Consider the following 16374-nt stretch of genomic DNA (forward strand, 5'->3'; position numbering starts at 1 on the left):
TTAAATTCATGGGATATCTTGCTATGTGATACATTCATGTTGTTGTTCAATAAGTAACTTTTATAGCAGTCTTCATATTATAGAGTTTCTGGTAAGTAAGCTTAGGTACTACAACTTGAGAGTGCGTTAAAGTTAAACATTGTCACCGCATTTTAAATTTTAATCCAGAATGTTATACTTGCAGTTTACTATATGAAATCTTTCTGTTTACTATTAGTTTTACTTGAAAAACTCTCATAGTTTGTTCGAAAATATATTTATTTTACTATTTTCTCGTTTTCATCACGATTACCCATAAGACACATAAAAAAATACTCCAAGACGCTTAGAAAAATCACATGGAGTAGCATGCACCATAATGAAACTTAGTGGCTCTCATGTATAAATGAAGTTTCATGCAAACTTTTAAGTCCATAGTTCAGTTTAATTTCTAGTTTTCGTGCGGACAGTAAAACAGTATTGAATTTTTCCAGCCCTATGATAAGCTACGTTAAAACTCATCAAATGACTAAGCTAAAGTTTCCAGCACATGTGGTCTCCTTCTGGCTAATTTATATCTTCGAATATAAATTGCACGTGGTAACCGCAAAAATTGCTAAGCTTTTTATTTATAATGTAAGGAAGTCCAAGAACGAGTTATTACTAATAGCAATGATGGATATATTAAGATAACTACAACCTGATTGATTTAACTAGTTTACAACGTAGTATGTTAAGAGTGGTTGTTGATTAGTTTGTATTAAGGCTTTACCAAGCTTAACCGTAGGCTAAGGACCCTACCCTTCCCACCCTGACCATTATGGTCTAGAGCTTCTACATGTCAAGGTGGTATGGATTAGATAGTACCCTGCATATCCCAGCATGATGCGTGCTCCCTTAATAATCAATCAAACTTACATAAAACCATTGGATCGAAAAGCTCCACTAAAGAAATTGTGGGTTTATTAAGTTTAGTACAAAGATAAATATTGATAAGTATTGTTTCTTAGGTAATAAATATATGATAAATTTCACTTACTAGAATAAAATAACACTCAATTGATTAGTTTCCACATTTTGTGGGATTTCATACCATTATCATCAGAAAAATAACAGTAAAAATGTTTAAGATAAACAAAAGAAAAACACCATAGAAATTAAACTACACAACTAGACAAGCACTAAAATCAGAAACGTATATATATATTTTTATTTATTACACACCAAAAACTCCTATGAATTTGGTCACTGTTAGAAATTGCAATCCTCTGAGCTTTTTGAGCTTTTTTCAACAGAATAAAGGTAATTTTTGTAATAGTTTAGCTTAAACATTTATAACGTTTAGAATGTAGTCACATGACGGTTTAAAAACTAAAATAGGAACGTAGGTATTTTCCAGTACTCATAGTTAAGAGAATCAAAGGTGAGAAAATCTAAACGTTGCTTTTATTTTAGGTTTTGAAAGTATAAAAAAAATGCACTTGTGGTTTTAATGAGCTATTTTTACGATGCAACAGTTTCTTTTTGAACTGATAAAGAAAACTATATTTCTATATACCTAATCATTTTTCTACAAGTATGTCTCTTGAAGGCATTGCCTTGAGATGGATGACTTAAAAGAAAGCATGTCATAAAATTCAAATGAAAGAGAGTAAAGGTAGCATATTATTCACTTTCACTGTTTACAGTGCAGTGGTTTTATAGCCATGAAATTGCTGGAAGCAGGTCATATTCATAAAGGCAGTAAGACGAAACGAATTTTGATTCAACTTTTTACAGAAATTATTGTTATACATTTAATATTTAAAGCGCAATCACAAATCCTTTTATAATAATTATAATCACATTTATTAACAAAATGTAACAATATGCTTACAAAATCATAGCTTACAAAATTTCACTTAAGAATAATTTAGATTGTAAAGTTCACAAAAAGCTAATTTTTATTTCATTTTTATATGAATTATGAAGAAATGCCAGCTAAAAATTCAAAAGCTTTATAACAGGATTCTATCAAAGTTTATCACGTCATGTTTATAGTATCAAAGTCAATTAGTTTAAACTTTAGAGAAAAATTTGAATTACTATATTAATTTAGCTGTATTAATTTGTATGTGACCATAACATTAAATTCATCGTGTTCTTATAACCTGTATCAAGATTCAAAAGTATTAAACGAGCTGGAATATATTATTGTATTCTACGTTTTTATTTATTTCCTTATCGTCATTATTTTAAAATTGCGCTATATTTCAATAAACTACACAAATATTATTGTGAATAGTAACATGCTTTTTTCTATATAGGTTATTTTAAAATTGTGTGCACGAATTGCTAAATGGGAATTTTCCAATTGTATGAATAAAAATCATCGTTATTTGTTCAATTTATAGATTTTATTAGGTAAAATATGTTCTCGCAGTGAAATAATATATACATTTTATATGGAACTGTAAGAAAGTAGGAGACACCTCACACCACCCCTGTTAATGTTGGAGTGTCAGTTCCACTCTTGTACGAGAGGTAGTTAGACTCTAGGTTCTCACATACTTCCACCTATCTTAAAATTACGATAACAGGTTATTGCCTTTATTTTATTTAATGCTCAAAATACTTTACAAAAAATACAATTTCACAGTAATAATAACAGAAAAGAGTCCATTAATTACTCTGTTGTTATAATGCTCCGTTAGTTAGTAACAGATGTGACGTAGTACAATCAGGTGTCCTCAGTGGCCTGTAGGAAGTGTCGAAATGGCTGCCATATAGAGCCAAAGGGTGAAATGATTAATTGCATATATAAATTAGAGTCATTTCTTCAATATTTACGGTACTAAGAAGTTAAAGTTATAATAATAATAATAATATCCTTTATTGCATACACAATTATACAATTACATAGTGGGTGTCAATACTAGTATAAATAAAACTATATTTCTTTTTACAGGCTGTAAATAAGGCTTTGGCCTTCATGTACGAATTTAGAAGTGGGATTTAACTTTATCTAGCAACCATAATATTAAAATATTTTCTTCCCAATGGCCCAGGAAAGGTACTAACAGTGGTATTTACACAGCGGAATCTTTCGTTCAGAAATTGGTTCAATGCGTTTCAATAGTATTTTACTCACATGAAATATAATACACTATAATACATATAATATATTTCAATCTTAACCTAAAAGGCATAACCAACTATATACTGCATTAGATCATATATATAAATATTTCACAATTATCTATTTAAACATTATTATTACACCTCTTACTTATGACGGTGTGTCTTTATCTCCCCACATCGTTTACTCATAATCATTAACTTCATCAACTGTAATAATGTATTAATTATATTACCTGTCCATGACATTCTTGGAACGTAATGTGCCTGATTCCAGTAAAAAAGGCCAGGATGTAATGACGGTTTTAATTTTAATTATCGTTTATAATATACTGTAGATTTTTAACAGAGGTTACTTTTATAATATGATTAAATATAAATTGAATTGTTATTTTTCGTTAATCATAAATAACTACTTCAAAATAAATTATGTAAAGTTGCTCATTATTGGATCTAAAAACTTAATTAACTTCATTATTAAAAAACACACTTTCAATGTTATATATTGTATAGCCCATGTTTCGGATTGAGTTTTGACTTTCAGTTGATGCGTTCTGGAACAATCTTATATATTCTTCACGAGATTTCTTCTTTTATCTTGAGAAACCTTCTTATATCACCAAATTCGTGAGTTTACGACTGAAAAAGCTCTAAGATAATCAGTAACTATTTTACCTTCAGTATGTCTGCTACAGCAGTCCTCTGGACGACATTTTAAGAAACAAATGAGCTTCAAAAATGACAGTGAATTTGCTAGGTGGTCAATTTAGCACTCTTACAAAACTCATAATCAATTATAATGAACGCTAGGCTGTTAATCTCAATTCATTATAACAGTCATAATAAACATACATATTAAAATATTATTTTCAAATGAAAGATGATACTCTGTCAGTAAGGCTCTTAGCTCTGGAATCTCGCTGATATACACAATAATCGTATTACCAATGATTTGTCGATATAGTGTCAGACATGACGTAGTTAATCACAATGTCACGGCCTGTCTATTGTAACCAGATGATTGAAACAGCCCTACAGATGATGACGTACACATCTACACTCTATGGTTACAATGGTTACATTATTGTTGTTACAATGATCTGACTGTCACGCGCTTGCCACATAAACTATAGTAGATGATTTAATGAGGTTAAAAAAATAAGAATGCTTGAAATTACAAAAATATAACTTAAGCACATTTGAAATACAACTAGAGAAGTCAAAATGTATTACGATTATATTTGCTTTATTTGAATAATGGTTCAACTTTTATTAAAAATTTATAAGTTCATTAATTCGTACTATTTACAGAGATAGAACCACATTATTACTTGTAGTATTTACCCTTCACAATTATTCCATATACCTATTTATTAGTTTTTCATGGCAAATATAGTTGAATTCTAATATATATATATCACCATTTAAAAGGACAAAATATAATAATCAAAGATCATGCACTACACAACAACTTAATTAAATAGCAGAGGAAACTTTGTAAGGTGCATTGATTTTGAAATTAGTTTTTGAAATTAGAATTTTGTTTAGAAATTATGTTTTCAAATATCAATTTGAAAACATAAACTACAAAGAAATTAAACATAAAATAGTGACAGCTCCCCGTGTAATGAAGTTTTATTCCGATGAACTAAACCCACACTAAATACACCGCTATGACGTACTGCAGGACCTATGGCAATTGTGAAAAACTTGCAAGTTAGCCGTTTTATAGAAGGTTTTGCAGCTTCAATGTAAAACATATCAACATTAAAAGATATTAGTAAGTAGAATTATACGAAGCAACTGTTCAGAACGCTATATTCAAAAGGCTTGGTGCATCTTATTATGTTATTGAGATACACATAAATTGTTACCACTTTGCCGTAGGTAAAGTTATTTTTGGAGCTGAATAAAAAGCTTAATAAATTAAATGATGTGGTTGTGGTATAGCAAAACAAAATTTCCCTGGCTTATCGCTTATTGTATAAGATAAGAAAATAGTTTATACTGTCTGCAGATTTCTTGGTGTAGGTTTTTAGGATTAAACGAAGCAAGTCACTTATTTTAACTTTAAATACTACCTCTGACAGATTCTTTAATCGTATTATGTCCTTATTGGCTATTTTTATCGTTACCAATGACATGTGTAGTTTTTGTCAACGATTACTTAGCGTGGATATTGGTTGTCACAAACTGAGAGTTATGTTCGAGTTAATTTAGCGTAAGTTAAACAAACATAGAGGCAGATAGACATTGTAATAGGTTATCAACTATAGTAGGTTGAAACAAACGACCTCTAGAGCCGCAGGTGTTTCGCGAGCATTGTATTCGGTCGATCAATCTCTCTTGAGGGAATCCCATAGGATAAAATAATAGAGTTTAGCAACCAATGGTTTTATTGCTCGAGAAACTTCTTCACTTAACTTGTCTCTCAAACTCTGAAATGAAGAAAATATGTAAATGACAACACTGTAAAAGTATATTAGCATGTTAATACAGGTCAAAGGTAAAGAAAGTTATAGAACACATTAGAACACATATAATTCCAAGTTCATACTCTATAGACTCCATTAAATTACATTATTTTATTTGGTAGTGACTTTTTATGATATTATGAAAAGAATATCTTTAATATTAGTTAACAATTAGAAATAATCCCAAATAAACCTTTTCATGCGTCTATACTTTTTAGCGATTTTTCCTTGGCAATACATACGGGGTGTCACACAAGTAGCCCTAAAGAAAATAGCAGTCTATCACTAAACAATATAAATTACTGCTGTCTAGCGGATATTATCAGAACTAATTCTTGGTTCACTATTACACTTACATTTTACATAGTGTATGCATGTTATAGAGTTGCTAAGTCAAAAATTAAAAAAGATGCAATTAGTCAACTTGTATTCTGAACCCTCCATACGTTGAATAATCTGAGATTCGGGTAACTGTATTATATGTACAGATTTTTATGTGCATTTAGAAATAGGTTTTTTTGAAAATGTAGTTAGAATATCTTATTTATATAATAAGATATTTTTAGATTTTAGTCTTCACAATATTTACATACTTATTCGGACTGGTTGTATATACTGAGTGTAGAATATTTATTTTAAACCACACAAAAGTTATAAATACAATAAATATTTAAAGAATGAAATTTTAGAATTGGCTATTAATATAAATAATATGAAGAAGATATATAACAAAATACAATGAGTTTTAATAAAAATACTCATAAAACATAATATTAGTTAATTAATGCACTAAAAAGCGTCTCAATCTAAAAACTATACATTTTAATCCTTAAATGGTGTATGTACGATGAAAATTGTAAAATCTTTTAATGCGAAATAATTAAATATTGTGTTCATTAAAAGTTTGAAAATGTTCGTTAGATATTCTAAACTTTTATTCAATAACCTGTATTTACGTAGAAAAACATGTATATTCTGAATTTCTTGTTTTTTCGACCTGTACCCAAGTTAAATTGTCACACTTACAAAGTCATTTAAATGATTAAGGAACTTTCCACAATGCACAAATATCTCTTTCCCTTTATTCACAGCATATGCTGGTGGCGGTTCAATTTATCCACAAAACAATTCATGAATAAGCATTTGTTGCTGATATTTCATTCTCTAAAACAAAATAATTTGGTAAAATTATGTACTACTTTGACATATCCGCATATTTTAAGATAAGCACGTGCCAGATAACCTTGACCCCAATTAAAAAGCAATTGACTCCAATTAAATAACAATTAGATAATTCTTATCTGACCCGCGAGGACGCTACTATTGTTTACGTTTCGTTATCGGCACGCGCCAGTTTGTATCGCGCATTCTTGACCTATGGACCTGATATCACTGTCAGGAGTCCGCCAACCAGTCCATCAGACCGATAAGGTTTTTTCTCTTTAAAACTAGGTGATGAATAATATAATACGATTGACACGAGAGTGTTTCGAGTTATATTTTTCTGCTTACTATGCATTTTGTATGAATATAAATGCATTGACTCGCTATTGATTTATTATTATTATTATATGTGTTACTATCATGACGGTAACAATGTCGTATGTAATCTTCCTTTATGTTTTGAGTGTTGTGTACAGTCAACAAAATTTCTCTTCACAACACTGGAGCAATGGAAGTACACTTGTAGCTCACGCAATATCAAACGGAACAAGGATAGATTTACATTACTCACCTAAATCTCCCCATCAAGCGTTGTTCACTTTGAACTATTTCAATGTTAGTAGCCAAGAGACAACTAGTGGATCTGATGGAGAAGAATCGTTATCATTTTTTAATGAAGAGACTATGGATGATGCTCCCTCAGAACAAGGTGATGAAACGTTTTCTTTTGACGAAGACGGCTCCACATTTAATGAAGACAACTATAGTGATGACACGGCTACACTTGAAATTTTAAATGAAACAAATGACTGTTGTCTGCAAGCTGTTGATTGCACATATGTTAAAGAATCTTTACAAAAAGACATTGAGGAATACATCGATAGAATAGGACAGTTAAATAATGAAATCTCAAGATTGAATACAACAATTCGTCTCCTAGAATATGATGCCGAATTAAGAAACAAGGAGTTGTACGAAGTGAAGTAACACAAATATTGAAGTCGAAGATTTTACTGTCGGAGAAGAAAAGGAATTTTAAGACGCGGTGTCTAAGTCTTAATAAAGTTAGAAGAGTAGAAATAATCAACAGTTCAGAAGATTTACTAGTAAAATTATTTTATATATATATATATATATATATATATATATATATATATATATATATATATATATATATATATGTTTAATATAAATATAATTTTTACTAAAGTATTCATTTTATTTGTGTTAACGTCCCAATAAAGATAGAAGATGATTGGTATAATATTCATTATACTAAGCTTTGATATCAATTGACCCGACCTCTGATAAATGTTTTATCTAACAACCAATTTAATTTTAAAGGAAGCGCTATTTGTCCTTTATTTACCCTTGTTTACTACATTTTATCGACACGTGGTCACCTTAAACCTTTAGAATGATGAAAACTACAACTTTCTATCAACACGTGTTCGCCTTTAACCTCAAACGTCAGTTCTAGATGGGTATATAGTGCTCCCTTTTCAGAGAGTTGATCAAGATCAATTTTCGACTTCTACTCGTCCACTTCTCACTTAACAAGTAAGTACAACCATAAAATAGTGTGATAGAAAATGGAAACCTTGCGGTGTTAACACAAGTTTTCTATCACACTTTTAAAATAATAATAATTAGTACTTAGTTTTATTGGAGCAGAGAACGGAAACCTTGCGGTGTTAACGTAAGTTCTCTGTTTTAACAGTTGTTTTATGTTAAAATATTAACAAAAATTCACTTTATAGTCAGTGTGATAGAAAATGGAAACCTTGCGGTGTTAACACAAGTTTTCTATTACACTTTAAAGAATTACAAACATACTTAGTGCTGTTGAGCAGAGAACGGAAACCTTGCGGTGTTAACGTAAGTTCTCTGTTTTAACAGTTGTTTTATGTTTAAATATTGATAAAATTCACTTTAAAGAATTACGAGTCTGTAAATACTTAGTGCTGTTGAGCAGAGTACAAAAAAAACATTAAAGATGTAAAATAACAACTGTTTACAATCTTACGCTTTCTAAAGTTTAAAGATTAAAAATCAATTTTACTTAGAATAATATTTAGTGTAACACTTATTTGTTATTAATTCTTTCTTTTTTTATTAGAGAGAGAAAATGGATTCCGACAACGGTGAAAGAGTCTACTGACGTCAGAGAACCACGTGATTTTACAGCTCGTCACTAGAAGAAGAAGATGGAGTTCATAATAGATTTTCAAGGGTTTAAAGCAGTAACAATGAATTTATAGTAAAAGAACTAGCTCTTATTTCAACTGATGCACGAATATATGAGCTCCATTTATTTCAGCCACCGTGTAATTTTCATGAACTCACACCACAAATACAAAAACAGGTGCTGTGGTTGGAGAGACAATACCATGGACTGTATTGGGGATCTGGTTTTACAGAATATAATTCAATGAAAGATATATTTTCAAATGTTAAAATAAACGGAAATGTGTATGTGAAGGGAAACGAAAAACAAAAGTTTATAACTAGTTTACTGTCAGATTTTTTTGTTAATGTTATTAATATAGAAGATCTCGGTTGTCCCAATTTGTCTATATTGAGATCTCAATTTGCACAACCGAGTTCGATGAAAGAATGTAGTTTTAATCACAGTCCCCACAATTGTGCTTATATTAATGTACACGTATTGTTGCAATGGTTCAATGCACAAAAGCTTGTGGAGAAACAAATGGAAAATGTTAATTTAGCCTTTAAAGAGTTTTTTAAAAAAGGATACAAAGATATGTCGGCTGGTATGGTCAAGTTTATCCCAAAACATTTCATTGTAAATCATTCTGAGGATGTGGAATGATAAGCTACCTAGCAATTTGAAATGTGATATAGACATTGTCTTAAGCATGACATGTAAAGAACACTACCCGCATAAGCTTAAGAAAAGACATTGTACATACTGTTTAAATAAAGTTGTTACATCATTATCTGTTCAAAGTTCATAGATAACAAATGTATTTTTAATAATTGTTCTTTTGAAATAGTCTTTAGTACGTGCCCTGTTCATCAGAGTGTTAACAACAATGTCAGTAGATACCGTTAATGGGTGTTGTAACATTTTCAACTGTTCTAAAAAGGACTTAACAAACTCTGGATTTTATCGGAAAAAGTATTTTGAGAATGTTATTTGCTGCGGATGCGGATGGCAGTCAGACAGCACCAGACTAACTATTAGACATTTAAACTTCGTTCATAAAATCAACAATCCAGATTGTGACCTGAGTAAATTTACAAAGGAGGATTATAACAACTATTGCAAATACAAAAGGTCTGTTGCTGAAACTGAGAAGGTTATGAAAGAGACTTTTATGATGTGGCCTAAATCATATCCTGCAATAGAAGAAATGGTAAGCACCGGGTTTTACTACATTGGAACTGGTGATTCGACTACCTGCGTTAGCTGTGGTGTTACTTTGGATCAGTAGAGTCCAGAAGACAATCCGCAAGAAGAACACAAGAGAGCATCACCTTTTTGTGAACTTGTCAAATAAAATACTATATCATGATATATTGTTGGTTTTATTTTTCACTACCAGAGTATAACTCATGATGAATACATTAGCTGTTAGAGCTGGTATTGCAAGAGAATTGCATAAACAAGCACGTAGGAATTTTCATACTCGTCATGTTGAACTTAAGGGTATTAATGATCTATATCAAGCAGATTTAGTGGAAATGATTCCATTTCAAAAGGAAAATAAGGGTTTTAAATATATAATGACAATTATTAATTGTTTCAGTAAATTTGCAATTGCTATACCGTTGAAGTCTAAAAGTGGGCTTGAAATTGAGAAAACTCTAAAACCAATATTATTAAAATATCCTATGAAACATTTTCAGACTGACCAGGGAACTGAATGGTTCAATTCTAGAGTTAAATTGTTACTAAATAAGTACAATATAAATCATTATCATACATTCTCAGATAAAAAAGCGGCAATCGTTGAAAGGTTTAACCGCACACTGAAAAGTAAAATGTGGAGAGCGTTTAGTGAACAAGGTAGTTACCGCTGGCTCGGTTTATTACCAAAGCTTGTAAACGTATATAACAATACTGTTCACAGAACTATAGGAGTCAAACCTGTTGATGTAACAAATCTAAATGAGAGAGATATTTTATTAAGGATTGTTAAAACCCGTAAAACTCCTCAGTTAAAACAAAGATTCAAAGTTGGTGATCCAGTTAGAGTAAGCAAAAAATCTAAAGTGTTTACTAAAGGTTATTTTCCTCAATGGAGCAATGAAATATATACTGTATATAAAGTACAGTTAACGAAACCTATTACATATATATTAAGAGATGATAAAGGAAATGTCATTAAAGGAGGATTCTATCAAGAGGAACTAAGCAAAACCAATTACAAAGACACGTATTTAGTAGAAAAGATTGTTAGGAAAAAAGGTGATAAAGTTTTAGTGCGTTGGTTAGGATTTGATAAATCACATGACAGTTGGATTGATAAAGTAGATCTTCTATAATGAAGTTTGAAAAACAAAAAAATAATTTTTCTGTTATAAATTTAGATATGATAATAAAGAAGAATTCAGAATACAAAAAACATCATGGTAAATTATTACCTAATTCTATAAGATGTATAATTTGCGGTCCTTCCAACTGCGGAAAAACGAACTTAATGTTAAATTTATTATTTTCTCCGCAAGGTTTGTTTTTTGAGAATATTTATATATTCTCGAAATCATTGTATCAATCAAAGTATGAGTTTTTGGAATGTGTGTTAAAAAAACTTCCTGAAATTGAATGAAAACGATGAAGTCCCACACCCAAGTGAAGTGAAACCGAATTCCATAATGATTTTTGATGATGTAGCTTGTGGTAAACAAACTAATATAAAAATTACTTCTCCATGGGAAGACATAATGATGTTGATACGTTTTATATTTGTCAAACGTACAGTTACATTCCAAAACAGTTGGTACGTGATAATGCTAATTTTATAGTTGTTTTCAAACAAGATGATCGTAACTTGCAACATATCTACCATGATCATGTGAACCCTGACATGAGTTTCGATACATTTAAAACTATTTGCTTTAGGGAATGGGATCAAGGAAACAATAAATTTATTGTTATCGATAGAGAAAGTCAAGTTAATAAAGGACGTTATCGACCAGGATTTGGTACGTTTGTAACACTATAAAGGGAGAGGTTACAAATCGTTTTGCATTTCATTTACTCCTTCAGTCGATGTTTGACGATCAAGGAGTAAAGATGGAGAGTAAAGCAGCAGAGGACGATCAATGTGAACCAATTGAGAATGAAAAAATTAACAAAACAAAAGAAGATATTATCAAAGAAATTACAGAACTCCGGAAAAATATAAAACGAAAACATAGAACACTTAAACGTGACCTTATAGAAACTGAAGATATGTGGAAAAACAAATTAAAACCAATATCAGAACCGTTACAAAAACTAGTTGAGGAGGGTGAACAGCTTCAACAACAGCAGCAAGAAGTTAAGAAAGAACTTAAGAGGAAAAGTTTAGAAGACCATGAAGAAACACCTGCGAAACGTTACTTACTTCAACATCCTCAAGGAGTTAAGAGAAAGCCTTGCCTAAATCTTCCAACTCAACCTGATTATGAGAGTGATTATGAATATGATGATGGTAATAGTGAAGAGCTTCCTTCTGCAAAACGATTAGCAAGTCATGATTCTTATATGGAAACTGAATATAAGACTCAGTACATGTCATGACTCGGCAGCGGACGGACGTGTGTCGCAGCGCTCCGTAACATAACCTCAAACGTTGCTCATCAACTGTCATCTGTGCTACACTTGGTTGTTATTGTTAGCTGCTTCATAGTTCAAGCTGAACATATTAGTGATATTATTGATTTGGTGTTTTCCGTGAAAGTGTGTGATTGCGCAACACCAGGAAAAATGACTGATTGTGGTCGCTGTGTGAGACCGATCCCTAAAACTGGGAAAAATGCTCCTAAGGTGGATTGTGCTGAATGTAAATTGTCATTTCATGGAAAATGTGTCGATCTTACACCTGACGACATTCAGTATTACGTCGAAAACAATACCGTATGGAGGTGTGAAGCTTGCGCCAAGGAACGACGTAAGAGCATGGCCCTTGAGTCATCTATGACGTCTACCATTACCAATGAGGATGTTTTTAATCTAGTATCGGAATTGAGAAAGGACCTGAGAGGAGTTGAAGCTGGACTGGGCAAATCGATCAACACTGCCTTTGAAGAGTTAAAAGAGACTAAAGGCCTGGTTAGTAAACAAGGAGAGGAAATGTCAGCACTCTTAGAACTTGTAAACAAACTCTCCACGGAAAACGCTGCCCTCAGGAATAAGGTCGCTATGTTCGGGAGCCGTATGGACGACATCGAACAGTATTCCAGGAGGGATACTATCGAGATACACGGTATCCCGGCTGATAGAGGAGAACAGATCGTCGAGGTGGTGAAAACAGTGGGGCGAGCCTTGGACCTGACGATAGATGAAAATATGATCAGTGCTTGCCATAGACTGCGAAACAGGGAAGGATCTGGCAAGCCCCCTGGAATTATAGTGAAGATGACCCGACGCATGGATGCTGAGGCTGTCCTCCAAAAAAGGCGAGTGAAGCGTAATTTAAATACGCACGATATAGGCCTAACTGCAAGTCCTGCGATGCCTATATATATTAATGAAAGCCTGAGCCCTGGACGACGCCGACTTCTGAACGCAGCCCGGGAAAAGAAAAGTGAAAAACATTACACGTATCTATGGATCAGAGGAGGCAAGATATTAATGAGGAAGGCGGAGGGCGAACCTGTGAAAGTTGTAACTTCGCTGGCGGACCTGGATAAATTGTGAACTACAGTTTGTGGAAATGAGGTTAGAAAATTGTATATTTAGGCTAGTATTAGTTATCAATCCGACACTTTTTTTTGTGAAATATTAATAACACTAATAGTATAGTAGTTTTAAATCAAAATATTAGAAGCGTAAGGCAGAATTTCAATTTATTTTTAAGTGAATTAGAATCTGCTCGATTATTTCCTGATATAATAGTTTTAACTGAGACATGGATTAGTAAAGCTGAATTAAATTATTATAAAATTTCTGGCTACAATGCTTTTGCTAATTGTAATGAGGAGTACAGGGCGGGAGGTACCATAGTGTACGTCCGCGACTGTTATCAGTGTAGCGGTGTGAGTGAGAGAGATGATATTAGATCAGCTGATGTTCTGCAGCTAGACGTCAGAGTCAGTGACCTTGAGCGCTTTACACTGATCGCAGTCTACCGTCTCCACTCTGCCTTGCGCTCCGCATTCATTGATGATATTGAGGATGTATTAACGGGTCTAGGAAATCGTAATATTGTTTTGGTAGGTGATATGAATTTAGATATATTGAGTCAGTCAGCTGAGAGCGATAATTATTTGAGCCTTTTGAGCAGCAAGGGAATGTTAAATTTAGTTAATGAACCCACTAGAATTAAAGGAAATTCGTCTACATGTTTAGATCATGTTTTTGTACGGTTCTTTAAAAAGGGCAATCTTCAGTTTGACTTCAAAGCTAATGTTTTTCATTATAATTTAACTGATCATTCTACTGTTCTGTTTTCAATTCACTTTTGCAATCCAATAATTAAAGATACTGAAGAGTACTATAGCCAGATTGATTTGGAAAAACTTACTGCTGAACTTATTAATGTAGATTGGGCTTGTGTATATGAAAAAAATACTGTGTCTGATGCTTTCCAATTCTTTATTGATGTATTAGAACTAAGTATAGGAAAATGCAAGTTTGATGTACGTTCAAATAAAAGTAAACAGGTGCATAAATTAAAACCTTGGACTACTGACAGGCTATCATTTAAGCTTCAAAAGAGAAAAAAAATTTACAAGTTATTGATGAAAAATCCAAATAATGTAAAACTTAAACAGTATTACACTAATTTTCGAAATCAATTAAATTTAGAATTAAAAAGTTCAAAGGAGTCATTTTTTAGAGATAGGTTTGAGGGTTCGATCAATGATGTTAAGTCACAATGGAAAATAGTTAACGAACTAATTGGTGAAAATACAAAAAATACTGTAATAAGGGAGGTCGTTGGGGAATCTTGTATTATACACGAACCTAAACTTATCGCCAATGAATTCAATTCTCATTTTTTAAATGCCCCTCGGAAATTGAGAGGTCAAATAGATCAATCGAATCTAGCGCAGCACACGGTTTTCGACAACGTATTCAATCAACGCATCAATCTTAAATCTTTTTTTATGCAACCTATTTTAAGTGAGGATGTTTCTTCATTTATTTCTAGTCTGAAAAACAACAAATCACCAGGATTTGACAAGGTCAGTCCAACGATGATAAAAAAATAGCTCCCAGTATTATTCCGATATTAACATATCTCTATAACTTCAGTCTTATGACAGGGGAATTTCCTAGATGCTTAAAAAGTGCAATAGTAGTTCCAATCTTCAAACGTGGGGACCCTACACAGCCAAACTGTTACCGACCAATTTCTTTGCTCTCAGTTTTTTCAAAAATATTGGAAAAGGTTGTTAAAAAGCAGTTACTTTCATTTCTTAATAAAAACAAATTCTTTAGTAATAATCAGTTTGGGTTTCGAGAGGGTATGTCTACTGAGGATGCCTTACTTTCATTCATGGAATCAGTTTACGAGCCAATTAATAATAGTAAAAAGGTATCTGCATTGTTCATTGATATTACAAAAGCTTTCGACACGATTGATCATGAAATTTTACTTCATAAGTTATGGCTGGCTGGTATTAGAGGTTTACCACTTGACTGGTTTTCTAGTTATCTCACGGGGAGAGAACAAAGGGTAAACATTGGTGGCGTCATGGGAGATCCAGGGAAAATTGAATTTGGTGTTCCGCAGGGTTCTGTTTTGGGACCAATACTTTTTTTAATTTATGTCAATGATCTTTGTAATGGTTGTTTTAATGGTAAATTGGTTGCGTTTGCCGATGACACTGCTTTTGTTTATACAAACCATGACTTAAATTCGCTTTACCAATCAATGTCAAAAGATTTATTTTTCCTAAGGTTATGGTTTGACAAAAACTTTATGATATTAAGCGAAAAAACTAAGTTCATGTTATTCAGTCTGAGATTCGACTCCAAATTTAATTTCCCACTTAAATTTCATGAAACTAAATGCCTTGTTCCGCTTGTTCCTGATTGTGACTGTTTGGAATTACAGCAAGTCAATAATATGAAATATTTAGGTTTAATCATTGATTATCAATTGACCTGGAAAAACCATATTTCAAAATTACAAAAAGAGCTTTATTTCAGTTTGAGAAAGTTTTACCTATTAAATCAGTTGTGTGGGTCTAACAAAATTTTAGTCAATGTATATCACGCTCTTGTAGGATCCAGGATAAGCTATGGTATCACATGCTGGGGTGGGACATACAGTACTACCTTATATCCGATAGTAATTTTTCAAAATAGATTCATCAGACTTATTTCGAAAAAGACAAGGTTTGAACATACTTGGCCACTGTTTGTTGAGATGAAAATTCTTCCTCTACGGTATTTATACATTTTTAAAGTCCTAAAAATGTTTTACATTAGAAGCTCTGCTTTTTCAATAACAAGACA

General features: G+C 32.0%; 1 protein-coding gene across 1 annotated transcript; it reads left to right on the forward strand.

Moving 5' to 3' along the window:
- Window positions 1-12672: 12672 nt before the first annotated feature.
- On the forward strand, window positions 12673-13605 carry LOC124366855. The gene has a single exon (XM_046823454.1). It carries the CDS (start codon window positions 12673-12675, stop codon window positions 13603-13605), a length of 933 nt encoding a protein of 310 aa, XP_046679410.1.
- Window positions 13606-16374: the final 2769 nt, after the last annotated feature.

This window comes from Homalodisca vitripennis, chromosome 7 (assembly GCF_021130785.1).
Source record: "Homalodisca vitripennis isolate AUS2020 chromosome 7, UT_GWSS_2.1, whole genome shotgun sequence".
In the NCBI taxonomy this organism is placed as follows: Eukaryota; Metazoa; Arthropoda; class Insecta; order Hemiptera; family Cicadellidae; genus Homalodisca; species Homalodisca vitripennis.